The sequence below is a fragment of the Populus alba genome, chromosome 6 (genome assembly GCF_005239225.2).
Source record: "Populus alba chromosome 6, ASM523922v2, whole genome shotgun sequence".
NCBI classification, from domain to species: domain Eukaryota; kingdom Viridiplantae; phylum Streptophyta; class Magnoliopsida; order Malpighiales; family Salicaceae; genus Populus; species Populus alba.
This window is the reverse complement of record NC_133289.1, coordinates 8,382,791-8,397,093: the sequence shown is the minus strand read 5'-3', so window position 1 is coordinate 8,397,093 and position 14,303 is coordinate 8,382,791. Positions and strand designations below refer to the sequence as shown.

Genomic DNA, 14,303 nt, shown 5'->3' with positions numbered 1-14,303 from the left:
GCATCTCTGTTGCTGTAATTCCAAGCCATGTGACAATGCACCATACAATAAGCAGCTCCCACTGCCGGGGTTTTTGAATTTACCGACGGAATATTGTATAAGTATTTATATACTTAATATATTGGCATAACTTTTAACGACAGGCTCTTAGACGCAAATACTTTATTAGAAATCTTATCGTTGGTGATTTATAACCTGTTTGTTAGTTCATCGATAATAAAATTACCAGTGGATTTACAGATAAAAAAAGCACATTAAACAAAAAAATATCTACTTTAATTCATCAGTATTTCCACCGATGATTATTACATATCATCGATAAAAACCCTATATGTAATTCCATCAATGATATTTTTTAATATTACCGATGAAATGAAATCGTTGGTGATTAGTGGCATATTGATATTTGTAGTAATTCTTTTCCAACTCTTTGAAATATACCAATAAAGTTAATTCGTTGGTAAGACCGTCAGTAATGGTTTAAAAATATTTTTTAAAAAAAATCTATTAAACAGAAGTATAAAATAATTAAAAAAATTAATTTAATATAAAAGTAAAATATTTATTACAAATTTAAAAATTTATAAGTTTAAATACTATTAATCTAGAATAGAGGAGCTGAAAAAGGAGGGGAAGGCTGGTCTTTGTCGGGATCATAGGGCCAATAAGATGAAGAACATGTACCATCTATATGTGATTTCACTCCATGTACAATCGGTGGAGTTTGGTCGTCTCAACAGTAAGATGGGTCATTCGAGCTTTAACTTGTTGATTTAAAATCAACTCAAACTCTGAAGCTTGAGTACTCATAACTGATTGCGAGTATCCGATGTTTGAAACACTTTGGGTCATGTACAAGTCCTTGGCCATGGTGTCTAAGATACCATACATCTAATTTTTATCGAGTCCATCGGACGATCCTGCCTCCAACTATAAATCCATAACAAGTTCTTGATGGGTCTAAGGATTGTCCACATATCTCTCCTTCATTCGGTGTTATATATATCCTAAAATACAGGTTAGAAAATTAAAAAAAAAATAACTAAAGAAAAGAAATTGTTGAAGTCCAACATACCATAAAGTGATAAGCTCGAGTATCCACGAGTTATTGTACCATTTTCTAATGATCATCATTTTGCATGTGCATTTCGACAAAAAAACTTTATCAGTCTTGGTTTGCATCCAAAAACCGTAGCTTGCAAGAAAAATTGTTATTAGTCAAACATATTCATATAAAACAACAAATTAAAAAAAAAAATGGATGTAATAAAAAGAGAATCTTACTATATGTTTCACAAGAGAAATGAATAGAATGGATCTGCTGGTTTGTATGGCAATGGAACCATGAATCTGCTGGTTCCGATTCTTTGTATCAGATTGTGGCCATTGCACAAAATACTCGGAAGTCACGTGTTGAATATATTATATCCATACAACCTCTAACATACACAAAGGTTTGAAATCCTCCAGACTACCACATCCTTCCAACCTAAAAGCTTTTTTCGCATATTATTTTGCTTTTATTTGCATCTCTTATCAAAAGTCATGGAACGTATATGGTATAAATGAATTTTCTATTAATAAATAAAAAATAAAATTTTAACATTTGGGTTAAAAAAAATTTATCTTGATTTCAATCTTACCTAGTTGCAGCGTGATTCTCTCAAACCCTATTGACAACAACATTGTTAGCTCTATCTCACTAAACGTTTTCCTTGCTATTCAAATTTGTAAAAGAATAATTTCATTAATTGTAATAAACTAACTTAACTAACATAATAAAACAATGTTTAAGTTAATACTGACCTTAAATCTTCTTAAACTTGCATCAATCATATGGTTCAATTCAGGATATTTGAAAACCTAACTCCATTAAAACAATAGCACTTTCATCGATGATTTTATCGCCAATGTTATGGTTCAAGCAATCTCAATATTTGTAAACCTGAAATTGCATTCATTAATTAAAATTATTTTTTTCAAAAATTATTAACTTGTTCTTTATTTTTTAGTAATGCATAAAAGAAAAACAAACTTATATTGAGTGGTTGGGCTTCCACTAGGCATGACACTTCCTAGTAAATGGATCTCACTCTAAAAGGAACCCCCCCCCCAGTGTGGTAGAATAGCACTCAACGAGCCTGCATCGAGAGTGGATGCTTATGACTCAAGTGCCTATTCATAGTTGACAAAAGCGTTGTTACAAGAACTAGCAGTGATCATGTCCATACGATGTACTATTGACTTTCTCCTAAGCATCTACACAAATTAAAGGATTAAGATACCTTAAATCATTCATATTTAAAAAAAAAAATAAAATTAGCAGCACCTCCTCTATATAAGAGACTGCCCAAATTTTATTTACCTACAAATATACATCAATTTAAATTTGATTGTCACAAACCAGTTGAATTTGAAGAAAATGAAAAATATAAAATATTATTACAATACATGCCTAAACATTCTATTTTTCTATACCAAGTTAAGCAATTGATGGGAATTTCGTCATTTAAAGAATTGCTGGTGAACATTCTATTTTGGTCTTTCTTAGATTATTTTAAAAAAAAATATTAATATATATTTATTACAAAGCAAACCTAATTATTGAATCTTTGCTTTTTAACTAGAATTTTACTTTATAAATAGCAATGCTTCTTTTCTTTAATTTTTGAATATATACAATTATTATCATAATAATATTATATTGTATATCCCATAAAAATCAATCTAAATTTATAACTTTAACTTGTAATTGATAAGGACAAGTAACCTAAACTTCAGTATAGTCAATTGCATGCCTAATAAGTAGTGAGAAGGGAACTTGTTAATATAGGCACCATTATATGCAAAACAAATCTTGGAAAGTCTCATAAACCATGAGTGAGTTTTGGCATCCAAAATTGATTTTTATAGCTCAACTGGAGTTGTTTTATATTTGATTTTTCTTAACAAGTTTTGTTTTCAAATATTATTGAAAGAATAAGCTAGAAAATGACAACCAAGTTTTAAACCATTTTTTTATTACTCTTAGAAGAGCTTCTTGTTCTAATATATCATTTAAATGCAACAAAATTGTTTTCATATGAAAAAAAAAAAAAAAACCTCCAACAACAACATTTCAACAATTATTAAGAACAAAAAAATTAAATAAAAAAAAATGTAATACAAAAAAATACACAAAAAAAAACTCTTACCCTAATTTTGTTGTGAGTGAAGTTGAGAAGAGAAAAAAACAACAAATAAAAAAAATAAGAAGAGAGAAATGTTAATTAACCAAAAAAAAAAGGTCAAAATAAGAAGAAAAAGAAGAGAATGACATACCTGGCTCGTATAGAAAAAAGAAAAAAGAAGACAAGGAATAGAGGAGGAGAGAATAAAAGAGAGAAGAGAAAGAAAGAGAGATGTTTTTGTAGAAGATAAAAAGAGAAAAGAAGAAATACATCTCTATTATAAAATTAAGGATTTTGGTCTTTTAATTTGGATCCTTTTTTACCAATAATTTTACCAAAAAAATAATTAATATTAATATTTTTAACATTTTTGTCGGTGTTTCTGTCTATAACATTTAATTGAAATTTTCAATTTAATCAAAAGAATTTAGAAACCCCCCCCCAAATAAATCACTGATAACTTTTCAGTTTGTTGGTTATTTCATTTGCAATAAATAGTAATTGATAGTGTCATTAAAAAGTGAGCAGTTCCAAAGCTCTCGGAAAAATATCAACAGACCTAACCCATTTATGATGTTATATGTAATGAACATGGTTAAAAGTGTCATCGAGAAGTGAACAGTTTCAAAACTCTCTGAAACATACCAACAAACGTAATCCGCCAGTGATGTCGTATGTAAAGAACACAATGAATAGTGTCATTGAGAAATGAACAGTTTCAAAACTCTCTAGAATATACCAAAAGATTTAATGCGTTTGTGTATCTGTTTTTATTTTATGGTCCATTAGTAATTCCATCTGTATAAAATAGTTTCTATGGCTAGATTGTATTTGTATTCCATATTTATCCATCCTACAAATACTTAAAATCATAGTAGCACACACAACACAATAACATTAATTATGTCTATAATAATAAAATCACAAAAACTAAATTTTTCCTTGTAATGTAATAATAAATTCATGTCATTATCATTATATTGAAGTTAATTTCATCTAAAAATATGGCATTTAATTAATTGCATTACACATTTATATTGTGCACATTAATTAGAATTGTCTTTTTCTTCTTTTTCAATTTCTAAAGAAGTGACTGATCTCCGTGAGTACAGAAGTTTCTCCTTGTGTATAGTTTTGACACATCTAATATTGCATTCACTAATATTTCTTTTATTAGATAGTGTATAATTAATAAAACCTTCAATCTCATTACAATAATTTATCATATGCAACCCTTCGGGTGAATCTCGATACATCTTATGAACGGTCATCCATTACTTATATCAAACCTATATAGAATATTGATGATAACAATGTGTATGAATTAATTATGTAAACTAAATACATTAGCTAACATTGCTTTAACTCAAACTTATTCAATCTATTTTAATAATACTCTTAATTCATTATTAATTATCTCTATAAATTCAAAATTCTATATATTTACTGAAATTTTCAACTCAAAAATAAAATTGACAAAATATAAAATAAATCTATTAAATAAGCTATTATTTATTTCATTACAAAACATCTAAGTGACAATTTTGAAAAAATTTCATCAATTTACAAATAAATATAGTTTCTTAAATTCTCAAACAAACCCTAATATGTACAAATTAAACATTCATACACCAAATTTATATTGAAAAAAAAGCTATAAAACAAGTAAACACCCAAACAAAATATATATACTACAAAAATATACAATAAAAATTAACATTTTAAAATTGAATTCAAGTAAAACATAGGTAGCTTTTCTTACTTGATGTGGGGAATCATCAATCAAATTTGAATTAGAATATGGATGTTAACAAACTGGGTGTTGGGTTGGCCGGATTTATGATGAGAGATTGATTTGTGCTAAAATAAGAGATGTGTTGTTTGTTGCAGAGCTGGGATGAAGAAGAAGAAGAAATGGAGGAGGAAAGAGGGTCGTGTTAGATTTTACCGACGAGTTAATTTTGTCAATCATTTTATCTGTATAAATAACATGTCATTATACATTTTAACTTTTTTAACACTTTTTTCCACTATAATTCCAAATAGCACGTCTGGGTTGATTATCTACCATGTCCCATTGTTGCCTTATTTGAGACGTAACAAAATGAATAGGCATAAATCAAGGCACGTTTATTTGAAGTTTGAAGGAAAAATCTTCATTCTCAAACTTGTCACATTAACTATTATTATTATTATTAACTTGTCACATTAATTATTCATTTAACAAGTAGTGGGAAGGCCGAGAACTTCTCTGTTTTTTATCTCTCTTTTTATTAGTTTATATATTTGTCAACTAGAAATCTTATCTTAATATCCAATAATCCAACCAATAAATTGATTAATATTGACTATCAACATGGTTGAACAAGTCTAGAATAGACAACCTAAATTCATTCAAGCTAATTAATCCTGGATTAGCTAGGTTGTAGAACCTAATTAACACGGGGCGAGTTAAAATTAACTGAGTTGGGGTAGTTCATATTAGTCTAGCCCAAATTGTAAATAGCAGCCAAATAGGATTATCGGATTAGGCTTCCACGCTCTTTCCATTGTGATGGTTCTCTTTCACTTTTTAGTATCATGACCCCCAACATGTTATGAAGCATGAAACCTTAAAAGAATCAATGTTTATTTGTGTAATATAAGATAAATAAAAGGAGAAGACAAAACAAATAATTAAAAAATATATTTTTGAACTTGTATAAAATTTTTATTTTATTTTTTATATGCATAGATATGATTTTCTTTTTTATCTTCGTATATATCTCTCCTTAAAATCGATTAATTATAACAAGTATTGATAATTATTTATCGAGTAGTATAAAGTTTCTCATCTTTTATCTAGTGATAAAATCCAAACTGTATATTTATAGTTAATTAACGTATCATATTTCACTAATACAATATGCTATATTATTATTATTATTATTATTATTACAGTTGTCAAATTTAACCTAAAGTATCGAGTTAAGAGTCCGCTCATAAGTTATTGGGCACTAGATTGCCCAAGGTATAATAAAAAGTCAAAAGGCCAAACTTTTTTGTTTTTTAAGTAATTGGGTTTACATTGAGTCATGATCGGGTTACTTGAATAAATTAAGTTTTGATCGAGTGTGTCAAACTTTTTAGGTGATTGAACTATAAACTTGACTTGATTTTGGCCTTGAATTACTAGGTTTTTAAATTAAATCATCAAGCTGGCTACATTTAATGACCATGAATATTTCCAAGATTAGTTTCCTTTTATTATAATAAAAGCTAAATGATATGGAAAAAATCACATATAGTGCGTGTAAATAAATAATGATTGAATTGCTGCCGATGATCGATTATTTGTATTTTTTTTTCTTTTTTTATCTCTCCTAACAACTGAAATATATAATTATCTTTCTTTATTTGTTGTTTGTCACATCAAATATATTTATCAAATTATGTCAAGGCCCAACTTACTTGCACCTAACAATCATGTTTAGTTTTAACATGACTGTCAAACCTAAGTATCTTGGGTCTGCATTAAAAAAAAAAAAAAATACATGAGTATGATATGATTGTTATATTTCAAGTGCTTAAAATATTTTTTATATTTAATATTTTTTTATATATTTTTTTAAAAAATTAATATTAATCCATTGTGTAGCATCAGCCAATCTACTAGTATTCTTAACAAGATGACTTGTTACTCATGATAATTGTCTAATACATCTAATTCATTTGGAATTTTTTTTTTAATAATTTCTATAAACTTTTTTCTTTCAATTAGATCATTCTATTATATTGGATCGGATAACAGAATCGGATTATTGGACCAAATGAATCAAGAAAACAGCAAGTTAGTCGGTTTTTCAAGCATTTGAAATTGGTTCTATTTGAGGTTCTTATAATACATAGTGGTTCATTTCGATTAATTTCTGTTAGAAATTTAAAATCTATATAGAAACAAATAAAAAATAAAATAAATATAGTTTTACTCTAAAAAAAAATATGGCAAGAACACAAGAGTACTAAACAAATGTATTCGCTCAATAAACCAAGAAAAAAAAACGGGGCAAAAGATAGATCGCCTTTCATATATGTAATCAAACAGGCATCCACTAAATGCTATATATGTGGATGTTCTTATTTCTACAAAGCTATATATCATCACCAGAAATGTTTTGGTTGCCTTCATGATCTTCAAAGTAAGATATCCACCAAAGATTTCTGAATAACCGTGAAATCATCCGATGGTTAATGGTGCTTCCATTCCTTTTATTTCATGCAACCACAACAATACAACATGTTAGTTAACTTTAGAAAAAACTGGGCACTAGAGGCGATGGACAGGTGGCCAAGATGTTCCATGGGAAGTTGGCATCGTGAGATGGATATGAAAATTTTGCATCTCTTTGAAGAACGATGTTTTGATTGTAAGGATCAGGATTGAGAGGTTGGAGTTGATACCGCGAAGGTAAAGCATGGTTTTCTGTCCTCAATCTCTTAAGAGCTTGAAGGTATTCTTCAGGCTGTATTTCAGCTTTCTCACCCTCCGAATCAGTTTCAAATTCTTTAGCATTTGATTCTGATTCATCACAGAGAGACGGCTGTGATACTGGAGAGAGAGAATTGCTATGTTTTGGGATTGGATTAATGGACGCACTTCGGTTTCTGTTTTCCTCCACGATTCTCTCAAGGAATCTCCCTTGGGCTTCAATCTTATTCTTCAAGCTCTTTTGAACCTTCGGAGCTGCACAAACAAAAAAGAAATCAACAAACATATGCACTGTGTTTATTTACAATTAGGAAAGCAAAACAAAGTTTCATTTTTCACTCTTGAGCAAATAAATCTGCATGAAGAAAATTATGTTGCTACCTCAAGTTGATCGCTCAGTCGCTTTTGAACCTCCATTTGCATCAGCAATGCTTCATTGAGCTGAGCTCCACTGCAAGAATTTTGCAACCAATACTTAGATTAGAACACAAGTTCATGAACAGGGTGAAGGAGATGGAACTACTTAATTAATTAGTGATTAACTCACGATTTCGCACTGAAATTTGGCAACATTTCTGAAATATTTCTCCTTTCATACTTCCCTCCTGAAGGAAGATACCAAAAAATTAGCATACATAAAAGCAAGATTACAAGTACTGCAAATTTATGGTACTCCAGACTTACTGTTGGTTTCTGGGATACACTTCGATATTCTGTATTTCTGAAAAAAAGAAGAAGAAGAGAGAGACAGAGATCAGAGAATATTAAAAACTGATTAACAGAAGCCCTGGATGTTATTAATCACACTTTTGTACTATCTCATGGACAAAGATTGCAGTTCGAAAGGAAAAAAAACGAAGAAATATATTATATACAAAAGAAAGAAAACTCTATAGTGTGTGTGTGTGTGTGTTTTGCAGAAATAGAGCTATATCAACATATACTAGGTCAAAGTATCAATGATCATGAGTGTATTTTAGTTAGTATTTAGTATTTCAATTGTCAGGATATAATACAAGAGTGCAGCTATGCATCTTGCAGTCGAAATCTGAATTGACGACAGTGAGAATCCAGGTTGGAGACATAAAATCTTAATGGGTTGTATAGTTCCATGCAGGAGTGCAAGCTAGCTAGAGGAAGAAATAGATAAATACCTGCAAATGGCTCTTGACATGGTAGATAGTCAACCCAGAGATGCCCATAGCCCTCAAGATACCCTTCGGTGTTGCTCCTGCGAATCTTACAAAATATAAACATGAGTGATCACATAAATAACAAGACATCTTACAAACCTCAATAAACAGGAGAAACATCACTGGAATTGCAGTGTATTGATAAGAAATTAATCTGGTCAAGCTTTATTAGCAGGGTGAGCTTCTGTGTAGTTTTGATCACTGAAAATCTTTCAAAAGAAAAAGGTTCACAGTATTAATTAGTGGCGGATTAAATATCATTAAATGAATGTACACTGATTAACCAAGAACGTACTGTCAGGACCACCAAGTTGATTAACAGCCTCCTCGAACCGATCGTGCAGTTCTTGCGTCCAGCAGCGCAATCTTTCTTTGTTGGATACATCGGAGCGACTTGAACCCATTGTTGGAATAATTAAGGTGATTACACACTGTCAATGCCACCGTACAAGTAACGATGCATGCACTGCGTCTTCTCCCTTATAAGGAGGGTTATTAAAACAAGAGAGCAAGAAAAGAACAGTTATGTAGACATGGAGAAGACGATTGGGTCGATGAGAACTAAGATATAATTTGATTAAAGAAGATGCCAAATGATGTCTACTTGTCGAGGATAAACCAAGCTTTTATGAGTAGGAGTGTGGATAACTCCAAATTCAAAAGGGTTTTTCAACTTTTCTGTCATCTATGGTAAGGAAATTCAAGAGTATTGCTCAAAGTCCAAAAACGGTACAGCTCATGATAAGCATATGTTCTGTCTGTCCCTGTTGTTTTTTTCTGCACTATCCGACCTCAGTCAACCCTGATTATCACCTGGGAGAAAAACAGAGCATTCTGTAGCTAAGGCCCAGTCAAATGGACTTTCTAGTCTAGTCTTGCCAAGGCAATCAAGATCCTCTAGTGTCTTGGACTGGCTACGCTTTTAGGTTCAGATTGGACCTAGCTTAGTGACTATTTGGGACATTTCGGATCCTAGCTAGCGTGTTAGCGAGCTGGGCCAGGAAAGGATCCCTTGAAGATGTTTGGTTGCCACAGCTCATCAAGGTATCATCCACAGCAGCATTTCTCGAGGCCACGTTTCCATAACTGGTCTCAGTCATACATCAAGCAAAATGGATGCCAGTAGCACAATATTATGTTCCACTTTTCCCTGTTAAAAATCATTTTCTATAATTAGGATAACTAATTAATAAAAGGAAAATAGATGCCACTCATTGGGATGGCATAATAAGTTTAGATCACCAGGCAGACAAGCAGACTCCTGCAAAGCAAGTCATCTCTAGTTTAATATTATTCATGCATTTAACATAAAATAAGAGATCAGATTACATAACCTGCTATTCAAGCAAAGGGTTCAGTTGGGAAGAAGGCAAACTAAACAGTTGGAGGCATCTGTTATAAACAAGTATTTTAACTTTCACATTGCATAAGGATAATGTTCACTACTTTGTCTGCCACCGCAACGACGCTGACTATGGCCGGCTCCTCTTCATACAAGATGGACATTTGTATTGCTTAATACTCTCAGCCTTAGCAGGAGTTATCTTCACACACTTTCCATGGTACCACCTCTCGCAGACATCACAGCCAATCCAGAATTCATCAGAGTTGTAATTTCCACCACAGCTCCCACATAGAGTTTGAGTATGTTCATCTTCTTCCTCCTCAAAACTATCTTCTGTAAGCTTAGGGTTGCTTTTCGTTTGTCCATCACTTGATCTCTACAGAGAGGAGGAACCCAGTCAGTGGTTCCAGCAATAATATGCATTTAATAGTCCAAACAAGTACATCCATGAAAGGTTGAGGACAAGTAGAAAAGTGTATACATTTGGAAATTAGGCTTGCTGTTGCTTACTGAATAACTGCATCTATGCATCACTAAAGCAGTATATCAATAGAATACCAAAATTGATGGCACCATCAGTCGCTAGGGTGATGCATGATATAGTTCTACACCAGATTAGTATTTTAGTTGTAACAATTAACGAGCAGAGAGAAAAATAAGAATGAAAAGCTATTGATCAAGTTTGAGATTATAAGAAAATAGAGACAGTCTAAATCAATTTTTGATTAACCACCTTTATGCTGCCTCGAGATTTGCTTCCACTATCTACACTAGGCTTTTCTTTCACAGGCTTCCTTTCTGTTACAACTTCAAAGACAGTAGGCAGATCATTGATCAGGCTGAACAGCCTTTTCCTGTCAATAAAAATGTACTTTAGTTTCTAAAGCCATGCTCAACATAACATCACACTGAAAACTGAACAACACAATAAAAATAAACCTGAAAACATCCCAATATGCAAATTGAAAATAATTATGTTTCAGGTCTGCAAGACAAACATTACATGCCAAAATAGATGGTTGATCTTTTAAAGTTTTTATATTATCTGTGGTGGCCTATCCAGTCCTGACCAATTCAAACAAACCATAATTTGCCAAGAAGAATAAATATACTACCACTGCATGCTGCCATATATTCAATTGAAAGCATATCTTGACATTACTTTCTGTCAAGGATTTTTTGAAGTTTCTGGAATCCTTTATAACAAGATTTTATAAGGTGCTAAAAAGTAATAAACAATTTCATAAATTGTCCTTTGTAAAGGAATAACTGTTAAAAAATGAGGATATTATCAAGAAGATCCAATATATGTAATAAATCTTGTTCAAGCAAACCAATTGATAACGCTACCATGATTCTAAATCTCACCAACTGGAAGGCAATTAAGAAAGATGATCGGGTCATTGATTGGTGGGACATGGTGGTACCATCTATTTTCCCAAGGTTAACTTTCCTAACTTCATCAACATTTTAGTCACAGCAAAATTGGAGAACGAATAACAAAAGAAAAATGTACTAGAATGAGAATACCACATGTCCCTGCAATTGTGCACTAGATTACCTTTCATTCCGATTAAGACGAGCACCAAGATAGAAAGCCACGGAAAGCAACCATGAATCACTATGCACGGCAACCAGTGAAAGCCAGTCTTTTCTGTTCATTCCATCCCTAGCAAAATTAATTCCAAGGGCAGGTTCAGGAAGCTCTGGTGGAACTTCCTCTGCTGGCAGGGTTACTTCCCATGTTTCATTTGGATGTCCATACAGACACAAATTCTCCTTATCTAACACCAAAAAAAAAAAAAAAAGAGTAAAGCTAATATTCCTTGAGAAATCAGAGGAAAAGCAGAGTAACAGCAAAATGCAAATCTTACAATTCTTGTTTCTTCATAAATAAAAACATTACCAATTTGCAAGTACTAGTTATTTCAAATTCTCTTCTTCCAGTTTTTAATATCCATTTTAATTTCAATTTTCTGTTTACAGAGTCAACAAAACATTGAAGTTCCAACAGTGATGCCCTCAATTTCCACTTTCAAAGCTTAAATTTTCATAAAATCTACCACAAATTCTGAAATAAAACCCACTAATCCTAAAAAATACAGCAGCGGAGATCACGTGCAAACCTTCAAATCACTCGACCTCATAGTTTCTCGAGAGCCAAACAATTTCTCTAAATTTCACCCTAAACTAGAACCAAGATTCCACAAGGAAAAAAAATCAATAATAATTCAAATCTACATTTACACCACTACACATTACCTGGATCACAGAGTCCATAAAAACCATCCACATCTGAAAACAATAAAAGAAAACGTAAAAAAACCCACGATCATATTTATAAAAAGATTCAAGATTTAAAGGAAAGGAAAGGAAAGGAAAAACAGAAAGAACTAAAAATTAAATTACCATAAGTTAAAGCACGGACGACAGCAGCCCTTCTAGCACTGAAATCTTTGAAGATCTCCTCTACGGTTCGTGGGCTTGAAGTCATTTCCATGGACAATTAACTACAAAGATCTAAAAATATATATAAAAATTATTTATTTATTGGATAATTTTAAGAAATTATAGAGATTGTTGTACGGTAAGAGCATGAAAGAGAGACAGGGGATGGAAGGGAGGATGATACAAAGACAACACATGTAAACGTGAAAAGCGAAACCAAAGGAGAAAATAGGCAGAGGGAGTTCGTTTGACGCAATTAAGGTTATTTGCTATTGGCGCGCTCAGTTTTACTGTTTGGCTTCCCACGTGTTGCGTTAACATTTGTTTTAGTAAATTAAATAAACCAAGTTAGTGAGCATCTGCTATTGTTATTGACTTTATAACTTGATGGTGGCTGTAACTTCAAAATTGCAAATATCTACCACCTGGTTTAGGCCGGTCATTTGCGCCTGAGCAGTTGAGCGATGGAGTTTCAAATTTTCCAACACTGGTTCTTGCATGATTCCATCAGTTATGTTCTTCAAAATAACTACTCCAACTTCTTCAATTTCTTTTTAAAAAATTTAGATCTTAATCCTTCATTTTCTAATCATCAATGAAATTTCAAGTTATTCGATGATAAAACTCTATCGGGCAGGTTTAAAATCTACGCTATTAACTAAAATTACCACCACTTGAAAAAAACACTGAAGACCACGAGTAAAAACATTATTCACCGTATTTTTATAATTTTACTTTTCCAATTAAAAAGCTTAAAACAGGCTGAGGGTATTAAAATCTTTTCATAAAGTCTATTAATTATTATTGAATTGATCAAAAACAAAAAAAAAAAAATTCTTTCTTCATTTTAAAAGAACAATCAAACAACCAAAATACCATTTAAAGTAAAAAATTTAATTAGCCTTAAGGGGCATTTTTATTTTTCATAATTTTGCTATTATTAGATTAGTTGAGATGCAATTTGATATTTTACTAAATATAAAAAATAAAATAGATTTAAAAATACTTTTAAAATAAAAAATTTGAAATTAATGTTAAAGAAGCTTTTTCATTCTTTTGCAATGGTTTTTTTTATTATAATATATCAGATGAGAGGGCAATTGATATTTAACTAAGTGGTTGTTTGGGAGTGTGGCTGCTCACCTGCAGCCACACCAAATGATGTTTGGTAAACAAAAAAAGATTGATTTTGATGGTGGGACCACCAAAATCCCAGCTGAACCGCTGGTTTCGGAGAAGCAGCAAAATATTGCTTCTCTCGTATGGGAGAAAGCAGAACAGTGGAGCATGGCTTCACTGTTCAGTGTATATTTTTTAAAAAAAAAAAACATTGCCAAAAGTTTATATATCTTTTTTTTGAAAAATAGTGTAATTAATTGATTTTACTCACATGGTTCATGTGAATATTAACATTATTAATTTTTTTAAAAATTAGTTTAAAATAAATTAAATTTATTCGTACTAATCTCAATTTTATTTCTGATAATATTTTATCTAATTTTATTGCACGCTTAAAAAATCATTTTTTCTGTAGTTCTTATCAAATGAATTTTGTACATAATAAAACTGTAATTTTTTTAAAAAAAAATTGTGTTTTACTTGAAAAAATAGTATTTAATATTATTTAATAACACTACAAGAAATTAGAAAAGATATCGCATGATAACATAGCATTTGTG

General features: G+C 31.2%; 2 protein-coding genes across 5 annotated transcripts; both read right to left on the bottom strand.

Annotated features, from left to right (window-relative positions):
- Positions 1-7,172: 7,172 nt before the first annotated feature.
- Positions 7,173-9,963, bottom strand: LOC118048430 (myb family transcription factor PHL7). Of its 4 annotated transcripts, XM_035058092.2 has the most exons (7): positions 9,127-9,963; positions 8,955-9,040; positions 8,793-8,869; positions 8,323-8,359; positions 8,186-8,243; positions 8,020-8,089; positions 7,173-7,885 (listed from the first exon to the last, which is right to left on the bottom strand). In XM_035058092.2, the coding sequence occupies exons 3-7, from the start codon at positions 8,838-8,840 to the stop codon at positions 7,460-7,462; spliced, it is 639 nt and encodes a 212-aa protein (XP_034913983.1). In that variant the 5' UTR covers positions 8,841-8,869; positions 8,955-9,040; positions 9,127-9,963; the 3' UTR covers positions 7,173-7,459. The 4 variants fall into 4 exon arrangements, with proteins under 4 accessions (XP_034913983.1, XP_034913982.1, XP_073266270.1 ...); XM_035058091.2 differs by having other exon boundaries at positions 8,793-9,040; XM_073410169.1 differs by lacking the exon at positions 8,955-9,040.
- Positions 9,964-10,109: 146 nt separating this feature from the next.
- On the bottom strand, positions 10,110-12,867 carry LOC118048431 (PHD finger protein ALFIN-LIKE 1). Its single transcript, XM_035058094.2, has 5 exons — positions 12,586-12,867; positions 12,439-12,471; positions 11,738-11,960; positions 10,910-11,030; positions 10,110-10,552 (listed from the first exon to the last, which is right to left on the bottom strand). Exons 1-5 carry the CDS (start codon positions 12,674-12,676, stop codon positions 10,304-10,306), a joined length of 717 nt encoding a protein of 238 aa, XP_034913985.1. The 5' UTR covers positions 12,677-12,867; the 3' UTR covers positions 10,110-10,303.
- Between the last annotated feature and the right edge of the window lie 1,436 nt (positions 12,868-14,303).

Coding starts and splice junctions, on each gene's coding strand:
- LOC118048430 (XM_073410169.1), bottom strand. CDS start 9,235: ATGGGTTCAAGTCGCTCCGATGTATCCAACAAAGAAAGATTGCGCTGC. Junction 8,360..8,792: donor ATGTCAAGAGCCATTTGCAG/GTATTTATCTAT, acceptor TCTTTTTTTCAG/AAATACAGAATATCGAAGTG. Junction 7,886..8,019: donor GACTGAGCGATCAACTTGAG/GTAGCAACATAA, acceptor GCAGCTCCGAAG/GTTCAAAAGAGCTTGAAGAA.
- LOC118048431 (XM_035058094.2), bottom strand. CDS start 12,676: ATGGAAATGACTTCAAGCCCACGAACCGTAGAGGAGATCTTCAAAGAT. Junction 12,472..12,585: donor CGTCCGTGCTTTAACTTATG/GTAATTTAATTT, acceptor TATTGTTTTCAG/ATGTGGATGGTTTTTATGGA. Junction 11,961..12,438: donor TTATGGACTCTGTGATCCAG/GTAATGTGTAGT, acceptor TTTTGGTGTTAG/ATAAGGAGAATTTGTGTCTG.